This window comes from Pleurodeles waltl, chromosome 9 (assembly GCF_031143425.1).
Source record: "Pleurodeles waltl isolate 20211129_DDA chromosome 9, aPleWal1.hap1.20221129, whole genome shotgun sequence".
NCBI lineage: Eukaryota > Metazoa > Chordata > Amphibia > Caudata > Salamandridae > Pleurodeles > Pleurodeles waltl.
The window spans coordinates 776,868,161-776,885,450 of record NC_090448.1 but is presented as its reverse complement, the minus strand read 5'-3'; the positions used below and the strand labels follow the sequence as shown (position 1 = coordinate 776,885,450).

Genomic DNA, 17,290 nt, shown 5'->3' with positions numbered 1-17,290 from the left:
CCGCACCTTCCACATCGCAGCCCACCCCGGGCCAGCCTTCCCATTCCCGTGCCCCTTCTCCAGTGAAGAAGAAGGCCCGCTCGGAGCCTAAGGCATCCTGCTCCACCCGAGCCAAAGAGCCCCCACCCTCTTCAAAGGAGAAGCCCACCCCCACTCCAACCTCCTCCGCAAGTCTATGTCCTACCCCGTCGTAAATCCCCACCTCCCTGCCCCCATTCCGTGAGATGCCTGGATCCCCCTATGTTGCCCCATTTTGTGGAGTACCCAACACTTGTGGGAGTCAGGTGTGGCCTTTGACAATTGAATCTTGTTGGACTGGCCATTGGCCCCGTTTTCATAAATTCGCTCAGTGAGCTTACTAATAAAGTTTCGGTGTGGCCTGTGTTTGGGCTGCACGCAGTTCCACCCTGGTGTTTGTTTAAATAATTTATGGCTGTGGTGCTATTGTATGTCCTATTGGCACGTTGCAGTGGCCTTCGGTCAGGTACGTCCCTCTTGATGTGGGGTGTCTGACTATTGCTGCTGGGAAGGGTTGGGGGGGCATTGCAGGGTGGGTGTAGTGGGTGGGTATGTAAGTTTGCCCTTTCCTCCCTTGTTTTGTAGGTTGCGGTACTTACCATCATCGTCTTCGTCAGCGGTCTCAGTCGTGTAGATATATGGCAAGGAGCAAGGTTGGCATGATCTGCAGCTCTCTGTCCATGGCTGCCGCTGCACGTTTTGTTGAGCTCCGGTGAGTGTTTCCTTCTATTTGTTTCATTTCCGCCTGGCTTTGTGTGGTGATGGTTTCCGCCCCGGAAATGGCGGCGGAATGGTGGTTCATAATTTGATGGGCGGGTTGGGCCTTTCCGACGGGCTGTGGGCGGCCTCTGCAGTCGTCAGCGGATATCCTTTCCTGGCGGTGGGTGGTGCGCGGGATACGCGAGTTTCGTTTGGTTGATTATTTGGCGGTCCGGACCGCTCCTCTGTTGGCGGTTTCTGCCGCCACGGCCGGCGGTGCGGAACGGACCGTCATGTTCAGAATGAGGGCCAATGTGTTTTGCAAAGAGAGTAGTCCAGGAATGGAGTTTGTGGCATTAAAACAGTTATCAAGGTTAGTTATAGAGAAACACTCTGATGTTCATGCATCCCCAGAGAAAAGTATTCTCAAGTATTGCAACGAGAGGGAACAAACCTGTTAATTTCGGCCAGAAAGCCCAGGGTACCGTTTAATAGGATTCAGAAGACTGGGCTCTGATTGTCACAGAGCTAAAATGCAGAATGGTTTCTCTGGATGTTAAAATGATGGTTACAGACACAGAAAACCAATAAAATTTATACACTAGATGAATTTAATGTTAAACATTTCCTACGTTTCTTCTAAATAGAACACGAGGATTGTTCCTTTCATAGAATTTTTGTTTTTAACTTAATTGATGTAGTTAAAAAGCTGCAGATTCTTGTGAAAGGAGAGATGAACTAATGCAAGATATTCTATGACACAGGTAGCTTCCTGTCACAAATCGTGCCTTGCCATGTAGCCCCTTTGATGTACCAGCTGAGCTTTAGGTTTACTTACAATATTCACTATTTCAATTTTGGTACTTCACATACAACCTTGCCACAATAACTTTATTCTACTCCAACCAACTGCTCCTGCACTGGTAACTCCCATATATTTTATTTATGCACCACTTCTGACAGTTAGTACCTCTCCCAACACCCACTTGTTTCAGTACTGGGATATCACACATAGCTCTGCAGTGCAGTTCCCCTTCCCCTCATTCTAATTTGCGGACTGCAGAATTCCATGATGGTTGCCTAGTCAGTAGTTCGCCCAAGTGCATTGCTCTTCCAGTCATTTTCAGTAATGATCTGCACCAGCTGGCCATGACATCCCTCCAGAGAACATCTGCTCCCCTTTGGTGGTCTCCACCCTTGGTGCTGTGATCGGTGTTATGCCCGTCTTCATGTGCTAGATGGCATATTGTTCTGGGGTGGCATCTGGTGTGGTGGTGCAGAAAAGATGTTGCCAGATGGTGAGGGACAGCTGGTGGACAGAGTAGGGGTACATCCATGCACAATCCGAGGACTGACTGTCTTCTGCCTGAGCTCTGCTGTTTTTCTGAACTCCATGTTTCAGTTTTATTGCCTCTTACAGGAAATTCTGGTCACTATGGCTCCCTCCATTAGATATGGAGGGACAGTTTGCTTGCAGTAGTTTGATCCCTATTCTGCTAGCTGTCTTAGAATCTAACGTCTACCTCTTTGGCGTGTTATCTGCATTTTACTTTAGAGCCAAAATTAAAGGTGACTGGATATACTTTTGGCCCAGAGACCCTAGCCATACTTTACTGGCTCTGCTGGCACAGATTGGTCTTCCTGGATGGGTCGACAGGGCAGAACAGACACAATGACATGATCGATGCTTCAAGGGTCCACATACTTACTGGGGACTACTCCATTGCCAGAGTGTAAAAGGGTACACTATGCTGTGCAGACATTTTTGGACAGTATGCTTATGAACAGTTTTCCTGGTTCTCCGTGGCCATTGTTTCTCCCATACTCATGTCACTCCCTGGCTTATGTCTGTGCTATGATGCTGGTACAAGGTCCTATTCCTAGGGAAGTTCTTCTGCAGCCATTTTCGGCAGCGCATTTTCAGTTTGGATGCCTGACGTCTGCTCCTAAGTTTTTGCAACTGTTAGCCTCTTAGGGATGCCAGCCGAGAGCAAAAAGAAGTTCAAGAGAACTTATAAGAGAATTGTAAGCAATTTCTCCCACTGGCAGCAAAGATCCATCCAAGACCCTTGGTTTGACACAGAAACCAGGATTTCAGAAATGCGAGTTATCAACAGCTTTGCTAGTGTCCCTCAATAATGCTATATAATCCTACAGCAGCTCCAACAATACACCAACATACCTTTGGTGATGTTTCTTAATTCTGAGCTGCAAGAATCCTTGTTCAGTCACTTGTTGACAAAATGTCTTTTATGTCCACTACCATCTTTACTGCTACTATTGCTGGAAAAGTCCCGACATAGCCATACCAATGCAAGAAACGTACTGATTCGCTTGCTAATGTGTAAGTCGGCTAATGTTCTCAGGTTCTAATATTCAACAACATCCGCTGTCCAGCAACAGACCCTCCTTGCTCCATACACATACGCTCATGCATGCAAAATGAACACATCTGCCACTGTACCTAAACATGCAAGCCTACAGCATGTTGTATTCTTGTCTCATCCTTCAGTACTAGTACCCCACAACTTTAACAATCCTGTTCTATCTTGGCCTGCTAGAGGTCTTCCTAATCTTGTAATGTACCTCACTCAAAGCATTTCTGTTCATTTTGAGCCAATAGACGACTGAGTAAAAGAGGGAGTGACTTTAAACATTTAGATAACTTTGATCTCCAGATACAAGCTAAACGGCATCATTAGGCATCTATTCCATCTAGCTTGCTGTATTAAATTGAGTGCTTCTAAACAGGTCCATAACAGTCTCAACTGAGCCGCAGTGCCCCAAGGATGTTAAGGCATGCTCTTCAGGGCTGAAAGAGACGGGAAACGTCTGGTTGCTGGTACTATTATGGCTCCATGTGATCCAACTGGCCTTCTCTGGTGTCCTACGTCGGGTTCCACTTAGACTCTACTGAATCATGCTGCGATGAGTCCTTCACTCACAGGCATGCTAATGTGGGCGGTGAGAAGAGGGGTACTCTTTCCTTCTCTCAGAACAAATACCTGCAACAAATTAAAAGATACAATTAACCTACTGCATAATATGGTCCTCCATGGCTGCATATTAGTGGCCCTTTTCTACAGCTTTGACTCTCGGCAGCACCACACCTCATTTTAGCTCTCAAGCTCCTGGAACCAGGTGACAACAGATCTCTGCTACTTCTCTTCCTTCATGCTGTGCCAGCAGATGCTGCAATGTATTTATGTAGGGTGTGATTGCTGAGATGATTCATGCTCTAAAATGTATTTCTGGTTGGCATGTAAATCTGACACAATAGAACAAGTTACTTACCTTCAGTAATGTATTATCTGATAGAGACAGGATCTAGCTGCAGATTGCTTACTTTAGAATCCTCCTCAGGGGAGGGACTGGATCTGGAAACTTTTTTCCCACACCACGTCCACGTGTCGGAAGAGGGCGTCGCACGACTCTGTATCAACGTCAACAACCAAATGTGATGTCAACAGAGTTCACATACCCCCTCGCCAACACCAGTTTCTTCTGTGACCATTTTCCGTGCTCAAAATGTGGAGTCACATATAGAAACTGTCTATCAAAACAGGGCGCTAAGATAAGAGACACCCTTGTGTCAAATAGTCATTGAATTCTCAATTCAGGATATGAATTTTCACAATGAAATCTTTGTGACAAAGAAGGACTCACTTCGCAGAGCGGGTAGAATGGGAAGGTGGATAAGGAGTCTGCGGCTAGATACTGTCTCTACCAGATAAAGCGTTTCCAAAGGTAAATAACTTGTTCATTTGATTGAGACATCTAGCCACAGTTTCCTTACTTTAGAATCAGATACCAAAGTCATACCATCCCCAGAGGATGGTATGTGAACTGATTTCATTGGGAGCCTGTAATTAGAACAAAACCGGTCTAGACAAGAGAAATAAGAGTTCGTATGAGTAAACACAAACTCTTTACTAAAAGAACTGTGTAAAGAAAAATCATAAACACATTGAAAACAAGGAGATAACATCACCCATAACCGAGACCATTAAAAATCTCTCACTAGAACAAAACTGGTCGAGCAAAATTCAAAATATCTGGACATTCATAATCATGGAGGTGAGCCATACCATATTCCACAACATAAAAACTTGTGGAATGGACCACAGGTAACAAAGTTGTAAGGCTTTTAAAAAACATGAACATAGAATATCTACGTTACTATGACCAATCTGTGTCAGAGGAAAACTAGCAATATGAATACAAAACTTTCACACCCACAATGGGATACAAACCCATGCATGAACAACCCATAAGTACTGTGGAAAGGACCACGGCAATAAAAGTCATAAAGACAAAGAAAAAAATGGAGGGAAAATAAAAAAAACGCTACCCATGCCAGTACGACAATTTTGCTAAATGACCTAGTGAAGATAAATCTATTTCTTCTTATATATATATATATAGACCCAAACTGAATGTTCTACACTTTTGAAACACGGAGCAGCACAACATGCCGCTAAATGTATATCCTAACTAGGCTTACTCTATAATAAACAGAGTGTCTATCTCTTGTGAAGAAAACAACAAATTGCCCTCTTTAAAAAGAAGTTGGAGACAACAATAGTGGCCATTTGGCATAGAAATAGACTTTTCCTCAGGAACAGTAACTAGAACTGATAAAAATATCTTTAAGATATCCCTAATATATACTGACGTAGGAGAAAAATAAACAATCGCCTATGTAGTAACAAAATATATGGAAAATGTCACTTACCCAGTGTACATCTGTTTGTGGCATGAGATGCTGCAGATTCACATGCTTTGCACATCCCGCCATCTAGTGTTGGGCTCGGAGTGTTACAAGTTGTTTTTTTTCGAAGAAGTCTTTTTGAGTCACGAGATCGAGGGACTCTTCCCCTTTCGGCTCCATTGCGCATGGGCGTCGACTCCATCTTAGATTGTTTTCCCCGCAGAGGGTGAGGTAGGAGTTGTGTATTATAGTAATAGTGCCCATGCAATGGAGTAAATATGTATGTACATAATGTAGTTTAAAGTGATATATTTACAAATTTACAAATGTTCAAGATCAACTTCGAGACGGCTACAGGCTCCCGGGGAGGCGGGTGGGCGCATGTGAATCTGCAGCGTCTCATGCCACGAACAGATGTACACTGGGTAAGTGACATTTTCCGTTCCATGGCATGTGTAGCTGCAGATACACATGCTTTGCATAGACTAGTAAGCAGTTATCTCCCCAAAAGCGGTGGTTCAGCCTGTAGGAGTTGAAGTTGTTTGAAACAAAGTTCATAGTACTGCTTGTCCTACTGTGGCTTGTTGTGCTGTTAACACATCTACGAAGTAGTGCTTGGTAAACATATGAGGCGTAGACCATGTAGCTGCCTTACATATTTCAGTCATTGGAATGTTTCCTAGAAAGGCCATGGTAGCACCTTTCTTTCTAGTTGAGTGTGCCCTTGGTGTAATAGGCAGTTCTCTTTTTGCTTTGAGATAACAGGTTTGAATGCATTTAACTATCCATCTAGCAATGCCTTGTTTGGAAATTGGATTTCCTGTATGAGGTTTTTGGAAAGCAACAAATAATTGTTTTGTTTTCCGAATTTGTTTTGTTCTGTCAATGTAGTACATTAACGCTCTTTTAATGTCTAATGTATGTAGTGCTCTTTCAGCTACAGAATCTGGCCCTGGGAAGAACACTGGTAGTTCTACTGTTTGATTCAAGTGGAACAGTGATTTGACTTTTGGTAAGAATTTTGGATTTTTTCGTAAAACTACTTTATACTTGTGTATCTGAATAAATGGTTCTTGTATGGTAAATGCTTGTATCTCACTTACTCTTCTTAGAGATGATGGCAATTAGAAATGCAACTTTCCATGTTAAATATTGCATCTCGCATGAGTGCATGGGTACAAAAGGTGGACCCATGAGTCGTGTTAAGACAATGTTGAGGTTCCACAAAGGAACAGGTGGTGTTCTTGGTGGTATAATTCTCTTTAGGCCTTCCATAAATACTTTTATGACTGGTATCCTAAACAATGAAGTTGAGTGCGTAATTTGCTGATAAGCTGAAATTGCGGTAAGATGTATTTTAATGGATGAAAAAGCTAGTTTTGACTTTTGCAAATGTAGTAAGTAGCTTACGATGTTTTTAGCGGATGCGTGTAATGGCTGAATTTGATTATTATGGCAATAATAAACAAATCTTTTCCACTTATTTGAGTAGCAATGTCTTGTGGTTGGTTTCCTAGCTTGTTTTATGACCTCTATACATTCCTGTGTAAGGTCTAAGTGCCCGAATTCTAAGATTTCAGAAGCCAAATTGCTAGATTCAGTGATGCTGGATTTGGATGCCTGATCTGTTGTTTGTGTTGAGTTAACAGATCTGGTCTGCTTGGAAGCTTGACATGAGGCACTACTGAGAGGTCTAGTAGTGTTGTGAACCAAGGTTGTCTTGCCCAGGTTGGTGCTATAAGTATGAGTTTGAGTTTGTTTTGACTCAATTTGTTTACTAGATACGGAAGGAGTGGGAGAGGGGGGAAAAGCGTATGCAAATATCCCTGACCAACTCATCCATAACGCATTGCCCTGATATTGATCTTGTGGGTACCTGGATGCAAAGTTTTGGCATTTTGCGTTTTCTATTGTTGCAAATAGGTCTATTTGTGGTGTTCCCCATCTTTGGAAGTAAGTGTTTAGTATTTGGGGGTGAATCTCCCATTCGTGGATCTGTTGGTGATCCCGAGAGAGATTGTCTGCTAACTGATTCTGAATCCCTGGAATAAACTGTGCTATTAGGCGAATGTGGTTGTGAATCGCCCAATGCCATATTTTTTGTGCCAGGAGACACAACTGTGTCGAGTGTGTTCCTCCCTGTTTGTTCAGATAATACATCGTTGTCATGTTGTCTGTTTCGACAAGAATGTGTTTGTGGCTTATTATGGGTTGAAATGCCTTCAACGCTAGAAATACTGCCAGTAGTTCTAAGTTATTTATGTGAAACTGTCTCTGCTGAGTGTCCCATTATCCTTGGATGCTGTGTTGATTGAGGTGTGCTCCCCACCCTATCATGGAGGCATCTGTCGTTATTACGTATTGAGGCACTGGGTCTTGGAAAGGCCGCCATTGGTTTAAATTTATATTGTTCCACCATTGAAGCAAGGTGTATGTTTGGCGGTCTATCAACACTAGATCTAGAAGTTGACCCTGTGACCATTGTGATGCTAGGCACTGCTGTAAGGGCCGCATGTGCAACCTTGCGTTTGGGACAATGGCTATGCATGAGGACATCATGCCTAGTAGTTTCATCACCATCTTGACTTGTATCTTTTGTTTTGGATACATGGCCTGTATTACATTGTTAAATGCCTGTACCCTTTGTGGACTTGGAGTGGCAATCCCTTTTGTTGTTTTGATTGTCGCCCCTAAGTATTGCTGTGTATGACACAGCTGAAGGTGTGACTTTGTGTAGTTGAGTGCGAAACCTAGTTTGTGAAGGGTTTCTATGACGTACTTTGTGTGTTGTGAACACCGTTCTTGCGTGTTGGTTTTGATTAACCAATCGTCTAGATACGGGAACACATGTATTTGCTGCCTCCTGATATGTGCAGCCACTACTGCCAGGCATTTTGTAAAAACTCTTGGCACAGTTGTTATCCCGAATGGCAACACTTTGAATTGGTAATGTACCCCTTGGAATACAAACCTTAAGTACTTTCTGTGTGAAGGATGTATCGGTATATGGAAGTATGCATCCTTTAGGTCTAGTGTTGTCATGTAGTCTTGTTGTTTGAGCAGTGGGATTACGTCCTGTAGTGTCACCATGTGAAAGTGATCTGATTTGATGTAGGTATTTAATGTTCTGAGATCTAATATAGGTCTTAGAGTTTTGTCCTTTTTGGGTATGAGAAAGTACAGCGAGTAAACTCCTGTTCCTCTCTGATGAATTGGTACTAGTTCTATTGCATCTTTTTATAACAACGCTTGGACCTCTAGTTTTAGAAGATCCATGTGTTGTTTTGACATATTGTGTGTTTTCGGTGGGACATTTGGAGGAATTTGAGAAATTCTATGCAATAACCATGCTGGATAATTGCTAGGATCCAAGTGTCTGTTGTTATTTCCTCCCAATGTTTGTAAAACTTGGTTAGTCTCCCCCCCACAGGTGTTATGTGTTGGGGATTTGTGACGTCGGAGTCACTGCTTGTTTTGAGGAGTTTTGGGACTTTGGAACTTCCCTCTACTCTTTTGGAATTGGCCCCCTCTATATTGTCCCTGAAAACATCCCCGCTGATATTGGCTCTGATAAGTTGGCCTTGTTTGTGAGGTTGTGGGTTCTGTGCTTTGTCCTCGAAACCCCCCTCGAAACTGTGTTTTACGAAATGTGCCTCTGCTCTGTGGGGAGTAGAGTGCGCCCATGGCTTTGGCCGTATCAGTGTCCTTTTTAAGTTTTTCGATAGCAGTGTCCACCTCCGGCCCAAATAACTGCTGTCCGTTAAATGGCATATTCAGCACGGCTTGTTGTATTTCTGGCTTGAATCCTGATGTACGCAGCCATGCGTGTCTCCTTATGGTCACTGCTGTATTTACTGTCCTAGCAGCTGCATCTGCTGCATCCATTGCCGAGCGTATCTGATTATTCGAGATACTCTGTCCTTCCTCCACCACCTGTTGTGCCCTTTTTTGGAACTCTTTGGGTAAGTGTTTAATGAAATGTTGCATTTCGTCCCAATGAGCCCTATCATATCTCGCCAGCAATGCCTGTAAGTTGGCAATGCGCCATTGGTTGGCCGCTTGTGCTGCAACCCTTTTCCCAGCAGCGTCGAACTTGCAACTCTCCTTGTCTGGAGGTGGTGCGTCTCCTGAGGTGTGTGAGTTCGCTCTTTTGCGAGCTGCCCCTACTACCACAGAGTCTGGTGTTAATTGCTGCGTGATGTATACAGGGTCTGTTGGCGGTGGCTTGTATTTTTTCTCCACCCTTGGAGTTATGGTCCTGCCCTTCACAGGCTCATGAAACACCTGTTTGGAGTGTTTTAGCATTCCAGGTAGCATAGGGAGGCTTTGGTATTGGCTATGTGTGGAGGATAGTGTGTTAAATAAAAAGTCATCCTCAATAGGCTCTGCATGCAGGGTGACATTATGAAACGCCGCTGCTCTTGACACCACCTGTGTGTAGGCTGTACTGTCCTCAGGTGGCGACGGTTTCGCTGGATAACAGTCTGGGCTGTTATCTGACACTGGCGCATCATATAGATCCCATGCGTCGGGATCATCCTGACTCATTCCAGTATGAGTTGGGGACTGCATCAGTGGTGCAGTGGCTACCGGTGATGTGTGCCTTGAGCGTGGTGGAGATGGTGGCGGTGTTACTTGTCTTGCCACCTTTGCCTGTGGCTGCTTGTCTTTTTCTTGAAAGGCAAGTCTTCTTTTCATCCTAATTGGGGGAAGAGTACTTATCTTCCCTGTGTCCTTTTGGATGTGGAGCCTTCTCTGAGTGTAGTCTGGCTCCATTGACTCTAGTTCTTGTCCGAACCTATGTCCTTGCATTTGTGAGGACAGTCCCTGTTCCTCTGTATAGGAACTTATTTTCGGTTCCGAGGCCGCATGTTTCGGAATGGAAACTTTTTCGGCAGTCTTTTTCGGCTCCGACGAGACTTTTTTAATTTTGGGCGTTCCGGTCTCTCAGTGCCGACTCGTTTCGGTGCCGCCCTCTCGGTGCTAAACTTGCTTGGACCCGCTGTCTCGGGGTCGAGTCTGCTCTGTGCCGGTATCTCGACCGGAGTCGGATGTCTTCGACACATGCGTGCCCTTTTTCGGTGCCGATGATCGGTCACCTATTTTTCGGGTTAAGCCATGGCCTGCTGGCGGTGGCGTCCCCTGGGCTTTAGCGGTCTTTCCGTGAGTTTTGTGTGTCGACGTCTTACTCACGGTTTTCGGCGGCTGTTCGGGATCGGCCTCGTCCGACTCCTCGATGGAGGTTTCTTCTTCCTCCTCCAAGTGTTTTTGTCCTGTCGGCGCCGACGCCATCTGTAGTCTTCTCACTCTTCGGTCTCTTAATGTCTTCCTCGACCAAAATGCTCGACAGGCTTCACAAGTATCTTCTTTGTGTCCTGGAGACAAACACAAGTTACAGACCAGATGCTGATCTGTATAAGGATACTTGTTGTGACATTTGGGGCAGAAGCGGAATGGGGTCCGTTCCATTAGCCTTGAAGAGACACTTGGTCGGGCCGACAAGGCCCCGACGGGGATCGAAAACCCCTAAGGCCCACCGGAGCTCTTCAAAATTCGGTGTCGATCTGTTGTAACTAACCCGATACCGAACGCAAACAATACCGTCGAATTTTCCGAGATTCTAACTATTTTTCCGAAACGCAGAGCGAAAAGGAACACGTCCGAACCCGATGACGGAAAGAAAACAATCTAAGATGGAGTCGACGGCCATGCGCAATGGAGCTGAAAGGGGAGGAGTCCCTTGATCTTGTGACTCGAAAAGACTTCTTCGAAGAAAAACAACTTGTAACACTCCGAGCCCAACACTAGATGGCGGGATGTGCAAAGCATGTGTATCTGCAGCTACACATGCCATCGAACATATATATATATATATATATATATATATATAAAATACTATGACCAATCTGTGTCAGAGGCAAACTAGCAATATGAATATAAAACTATATATATATATCTTTGATAAGAAAAAGCAGAATAACATAGCAAGTATGAAAAAGAAACCTTGGTAGTGTGGCGCAAACCAAGGTGAGTATGTGACCCACACATGAATAAGACCCATCTATAGATAAAATAGAAGACGACTCAAATACTTAAAAATTGAAAATGTAAAATATTCTGAAATAAAAACAATTTGATCGATTTTGTATATTCCGTCTAAAGACAACACTTCACAAAGTGTGAGCACAACCTATGACAACTAGAATCAGGTTAACAAAGAAAACAGATATGAGCATCTTCATAGAGAAGAAAAAGTACTCTGCAAGAGGGTAAAGCCCTTCAGAAAAGAAGTAAATATTAAATACAAACGCAAAAACACAGAACAACTCGGAAACAGTCCATAATATTAATGAATCTATACAAAATAGTGAACAGATTCTACAGAGAGATACTTCTCAATGGAGGCTCATGATAACATGACATGTGCATGAAAATGAAAGAACAATGTTCAAAGAACATACCAAAACCATACAAATGTGTACACAAAAGTGTAGAATATCCACCACAAAGTGGTGTCTAGAGAAAACCTTTAAGACCAAAACAAAGAAAGTCTTAAAGTCCCCAAGATAATACTTTCTGGTTTCTAATGTATCAAATCTAGCAAAAGTTAAAAACTGATACTACCATATCAGGGGTAAAAGTAGAACACACATAGCAAACAGAGTAGATCAACATCTACTTTGTTTGAAAGTACAGGGACTTAGTAAACAGACCCCCTTACTGCTGTATAAACCCATAAAAATACATAAGGTCAGCAATTACCAATTAGAAGAAGAATAAACATGTATTTGTAAGGATCATGATTAATAAGATTATCTTAAATAACTCCCTCAACAGAAATCAAATAATATATTGATACTACCACGGAGCTGTTAATATCACCTGTTCCCTACACGGGGTACTAAATCTTATAATTTTATGAACTAACAAGTTAGAAAAATAACTTCTGCAGAGGAAGCAACTGTGCACCCTCAAATGAAGGTGTAATAGCTCACAAGCTAAGGAATCCCAACGTACAAGTTACTTACCTTCGGTAACAAAATATCTGGTAGAGACATATTCTAGTTGCAGATTCCTTACCTTAGAATTTTACCCCAGGCGTCAGACTGGATCCGGAGATTTTTTCATCAAGAAATACCCTTGCAAGTCGGTAGGTGGCGTCGGTCGACTCCGCAGGCATCGTAGGCGTCGTGGTTGCCGTGATGACGTCGGGAGTAGTACCTAGACGCCGCCCTCACGCAGTGATATCAGTTCTTTTCTTTCCGCGCCACGCGCTGATCCGAGAGAGAGCTAACCTCGGCTATTTCTTTGGCCGAATTTGACCGTTTTATCGATATTTTTTAGTGCGACCTTTGGTGTGTTGAGGATGTCCCTGAAGACCGGGTTCAAGCCGTGCGATGACTGCCACCCCATGATGTCGGTGACGGACCCTCATCATGTCTGCCTGTGGTGCCTTGAGCGCGACCACGACCCGAAGTCGTGCTCCGAGTGCCAGGCAATGCATCCGAAGGCTTTGAGGGAGCGGTACCTAAAGTTGATGGCGGCCCGGCACTCGCCGCTGCGTAGATCCCGATTTCGCTCGAGGGGTAGGTCTCAAGATCGGTCGCAGAGCCACCACCACTCGTCTTCTTCTAAATCTTTGGGTCAAGGTAAGAAGAAGAAGTCGAAGAAATCCCATCGCTCTCCGACTTCGCCCCGTCGCGGGACGAGCGTCCACGAACTAGGCCTCCATCCTCAGAGCCTACGTCTGGGTCGACTCCGCGCTACCCCGAATTTTCCAGAGCCGGAGCGACCCCCGCCCAACTCAAAGAGTTCTACGAGGCCATGCGGAATACAAACCAAACACTCCACTTAGAGTGAGGTAAATACCATGAAGGTATCAACTCTTGCGCTCATGCTCCTCTTCACAGTAAGGAAACGGTATCAGCTTTAGATAGGCATTGTTAAGAATCAAAAAGAGATCATCAGCTAAAAGCTGTCATTGACAAACTTGAAGTGAAGAACTACCACTTTCACACTATGTAATAAAGAATAATAATAATAATGAAAGTAGCCTTGAAGCATCAGGTATGACAACCTTCATTGGGTCTCAGGATAATAAATACCCCAATAATCTATGCTTGACAGTTTAAGGAAAAATAACACCTGCTGAAAGCAGGAACACCCCACCAGGTGCCACCATTAGGTGGCACAGACATAGAACAGAAAAGCCTTACAGCACTGCCAAAGCACGGCTCATCTATGAAGTATGTAAATAATAAAATCCCTACAAGCCAGTACAGGAGGTATTAACTAGGCAAAGGGTAGAGAGGAACAAAGTGAATTCTCGGTTCCACTCCTACTATCGTGAAAATGCCTTAAAGCAGAGTCATCCTGTGCACCAAATAAATGGGCACCATCAATAGGCATGTCAATCAATGTGGTCTGAACTGCCTCTTAAAATCCGGAGTTACAGAACCAGGCATGGCGACGTAGGACAATTAAGGAAGCCATGTTCCGACCCACAGAATCAGTAGTATTCATACTACAGCAAATGATTTATTTAGCTGCATGCCAGCCATCTTGAATCATAGGGGTAAGAGTGTTCTGAAGATCATCCAGAAGAGTAGGCAAGATGCTTGCCAATGAGTCCCATAATGAATGTGAAAAACGTCCAAGAATGCAAGACATATTAACAGAGCGTACAGCAGAACTTGTGGAGAAATAATATGCCTGCCACAAACGTCTAGACTCCTGGAATCTTTGCCAGATGGGACATGTGGGAGAGACTCAATAGCATGGGTCTAAAGCAGCCTGTACCTCTAAACTACAATGAGTAGGATGTCTAAAGAGACAAGTACGGATCACTTAAGCAGGTTGGTGCCTGTGAGATATACCCAATCAACAGTCCAAGTCCCCAACAAAATGTCATAAAGGGCTACACTGTAAGGAACCACTGGCTCAACCCCTGTTTGGCCTTGATGGAGAACATCAATCAGAGGATCACAAGTCAATTCCACTGAAGGAAGTGTTAGATCCAAAACCACAGCAACCCGTCCCAGCCTGTCAGCCAGAGTGGAACTCTGCTCTGTAGCAAAGCCAGGAGGTAAAAGTATGGCTGAGCCTGGGGAAGAGTCCAAACCACTAGCTGTAGCTAGGTCAGCTAGCCAGCTGTCCTCTATATGAGGCTGAGTCACATGTGAAATGTGTGGTTTATCTTCATCAGCCTCTTCACTACATCCTTCAGAAAGACAAATATGAGGTGACTCTCCAGAATGTGGAGGGAGGACAGGGATATCCAGCATGACTGGTGCCGTACCCGACATAGACCTGTGCCAAGAAGAGAAATCCTCGATGTTGACTTCAGACGGGGAGAGGGATGCATTTTGATCTGCCCACCAGTGGAGTCACCGGAGTTGGCTGATCGGATACAGGTGCTGTAGGAGGAACCCCTGAAGGGCTGTGCTCTGGCACTGTAACAGCTTTGTTAACTGAAACCGAAGGTCTAACTGAAGCCGAGGGCGAACCTGCTGGTGTGGACTTAGTCAAGACCTCTTGCACCTCCTTGGGACCCACAGGCACTCCAGGAAAATGTGATTTCTTGAAGATAGCATTAAGTAAATCATAACATTCACGCCTCTGGGTCAGCGTCGGTCCGGCCTCAGGAAAGGCTTGGTGGAAAGGATGGCTAACACAGAAAGATTCCCTCAACCGAGGAATGGTGGGAGGCCGTATGTGGCGAAGTCAGCAACTTCCACGACTTTGACTGCTTACGCAGTGACTTACCTTGTGACGTCAATAGAGATGATGTCCAAAAGAACGACTCCTTGAACGAGCCCGAGAACAGACCTCAGTGCAAGAAGGAGAACATGATCGGTGTGAAGACTGGGACAGCTCCGACATCCGCGCCTCTAAAAGCTTCATACAGTGCTCCTGCAGCACCTTCAGCCGGAGACAATGACAGGAGTCGCACTCTCCAGCGTTGTGGTGCTCACCCAAGCACCACATATAAATCGAGTGGGGGTCTGTAGCCAACATTTGTCGTCCACAGGACCCACAAGCTTTGAACCCTGAAAACATGACCAGGAAAAAGCACTGTTCTTTTGACAAAAATGTCGAAGTAGGCCGAAAATGGCCTGACTAACCGTTACGGGATCATCATTGCAAGGGCTGAAAAGAAGGAACTGACGTCGGCACATCTACAAGGAGGTTATATGGACTGCATTGATGTCACATCCAGTGGTTGATGTCGATACGAAGTAGTGCAACACCCTCCTACGACACACAAACGTGCAATGGGAACGAAGTTTCCAGATCAAGTCTCGCTCCAGGGGAGGATTCTAAAGTAAGGAATCTGAGGCTAGATGTCTTTATCAGATAGTCATTTCAGTAACATATAAATTCAGTAACCCATTATGATTACCAACCTGTCACTTGCTGCTGCGGTCATCACCCAGCGCAAGGTACATGCACTGAACAGCAGCCACAAAAGTATATCTTTAATTTTCTTAAATTCTTTTAACATTTGTGTAATCAATTCTAAGATAAGCAAGCACAATGATTATGTGCACCTTCTAAAAAGATTGCACAGACAATTCTCAATTATTTTACCTTTTTTACAGTGTAGGCACCCATCCAGTCGTCTGGTGCATATTCAAGGCAGACAGAATCTGGGCCAGCATGGGGATTTTTAATCTGCCCTTCCATAGGAATGCATTCAGGGGGTGAAGATCTAAGACAGAGTGAAAGCTTCTATCCTTCTGCACACGGAAATAGCGAGTGTCACAACCTGTCCCCATCTCCTAGTACAGAACCTCCTCCATGTCTTTGGAGAGTAACGCTCACACTTCCTGCATTAGAATGGATAGATACTCCTCTGAGAGCCATTATGGTGTGGGAGGAGGTGCTTTGGGGCACAAAGAAATGGCAGGACAATTCTGCTGAATGATCTGGATGACACATCTTTTGGATGTGATGGATCACAATCATGGGAGAAAGTCTATGATTCTGCCTCCCAAAGGGTGGGTGTGCACTGCAAATGGCAAGATAAACTGGCCTGGCGTCTGTTGCCAAAGCAGAGGGGACTGGGAGGATTTATGCCCAAAACTACCTGTGTGCTGTCTTCCACATCAAAGTCTCCAGCCTCGAAAGGACTGGGGTGACTCAGTAAGGCTGAGGAGACTGGCGATTCCTGCACACCAACCCCCTAGTGGAGCCTCAGACTTCCTAAACTTGTTTGGTAGGGGCCAAAAGGCCCTGGGAATGTGCCATGGCTCTACTCTCCTTGAAAACATCCGAGGCAGAATAAACTTTCTCGCCACATAGGTAGGAGACAGCAAAAGGCATATCCACAAGGGAAGACTGTACATTTTCTTAAAAAACCCAATGGAACACATCCACGCATGGCGACAGCACACTGCACTGGTGCCAACTGCCAGTCCCAAACAATTAGCAGTTTCAAGGTCAGCACTAATCACACATTTGGCTGCATCCTGACCATCTTAAAAGGTTTAAGCCTAGGCGGCCTAAAGTTCCTTTGGGACTGCCAGCAATATCTCCCAGGGCATGTCCGAGAGGGTGTTCTTATATAAGCACAATAAACAAACAGCACTGCCTGACCTCAGTGTTATGGTAGCTGCAGAGAACATTCATTTTCCAAATGCCTCAACCCTCTTTGACTCACTGTCCAGGGGAGTTGCAGTGAATGAACTGGGGTTCACCTTGCTGGTTGGAGCCTGGACCATTAAACTCTCTGGAATACCATGTTATGTATAAAAAAAAAGGAAAAAAAAGGAGAAAAAAAGAAAGAAATCTGGGTCACCAGGTACCGGTCTGTGGCAGCTGGTCACGTGCCTATGCCCTAGGGATCAAAAATAGGGCTTA

General features: G+C 44.7%; 1 protein-coding gene across 2 annotated transcripts in view; it reads right to left on the bottom strand.

Moving 5' to 3' along the window:
• Positions 1-1,305: 1,305 nt before the first annotated feature.
• BBS1 (Bardet-Biedl syndrome 1) overlaps positions 1,306-17,290 on the bottom strand; it is a 373,242-nt gene continuing 357,257 nt past the window's right edge. For both annotated transcript variants that reach the window (XM_069207969.1, XM_069207970.1), the window contains one exon: positions 1,306-3,722. In XM_069207969.1, the coding sequence (XP_069064070.1) occupies positions 3,636-3,722 (87 nt within the window). In that variant the 3' untranslated portion in view covers positions 1,306-3,635. The remainder of the gene's footprint in view (positions 3,723-17,290) is intronic.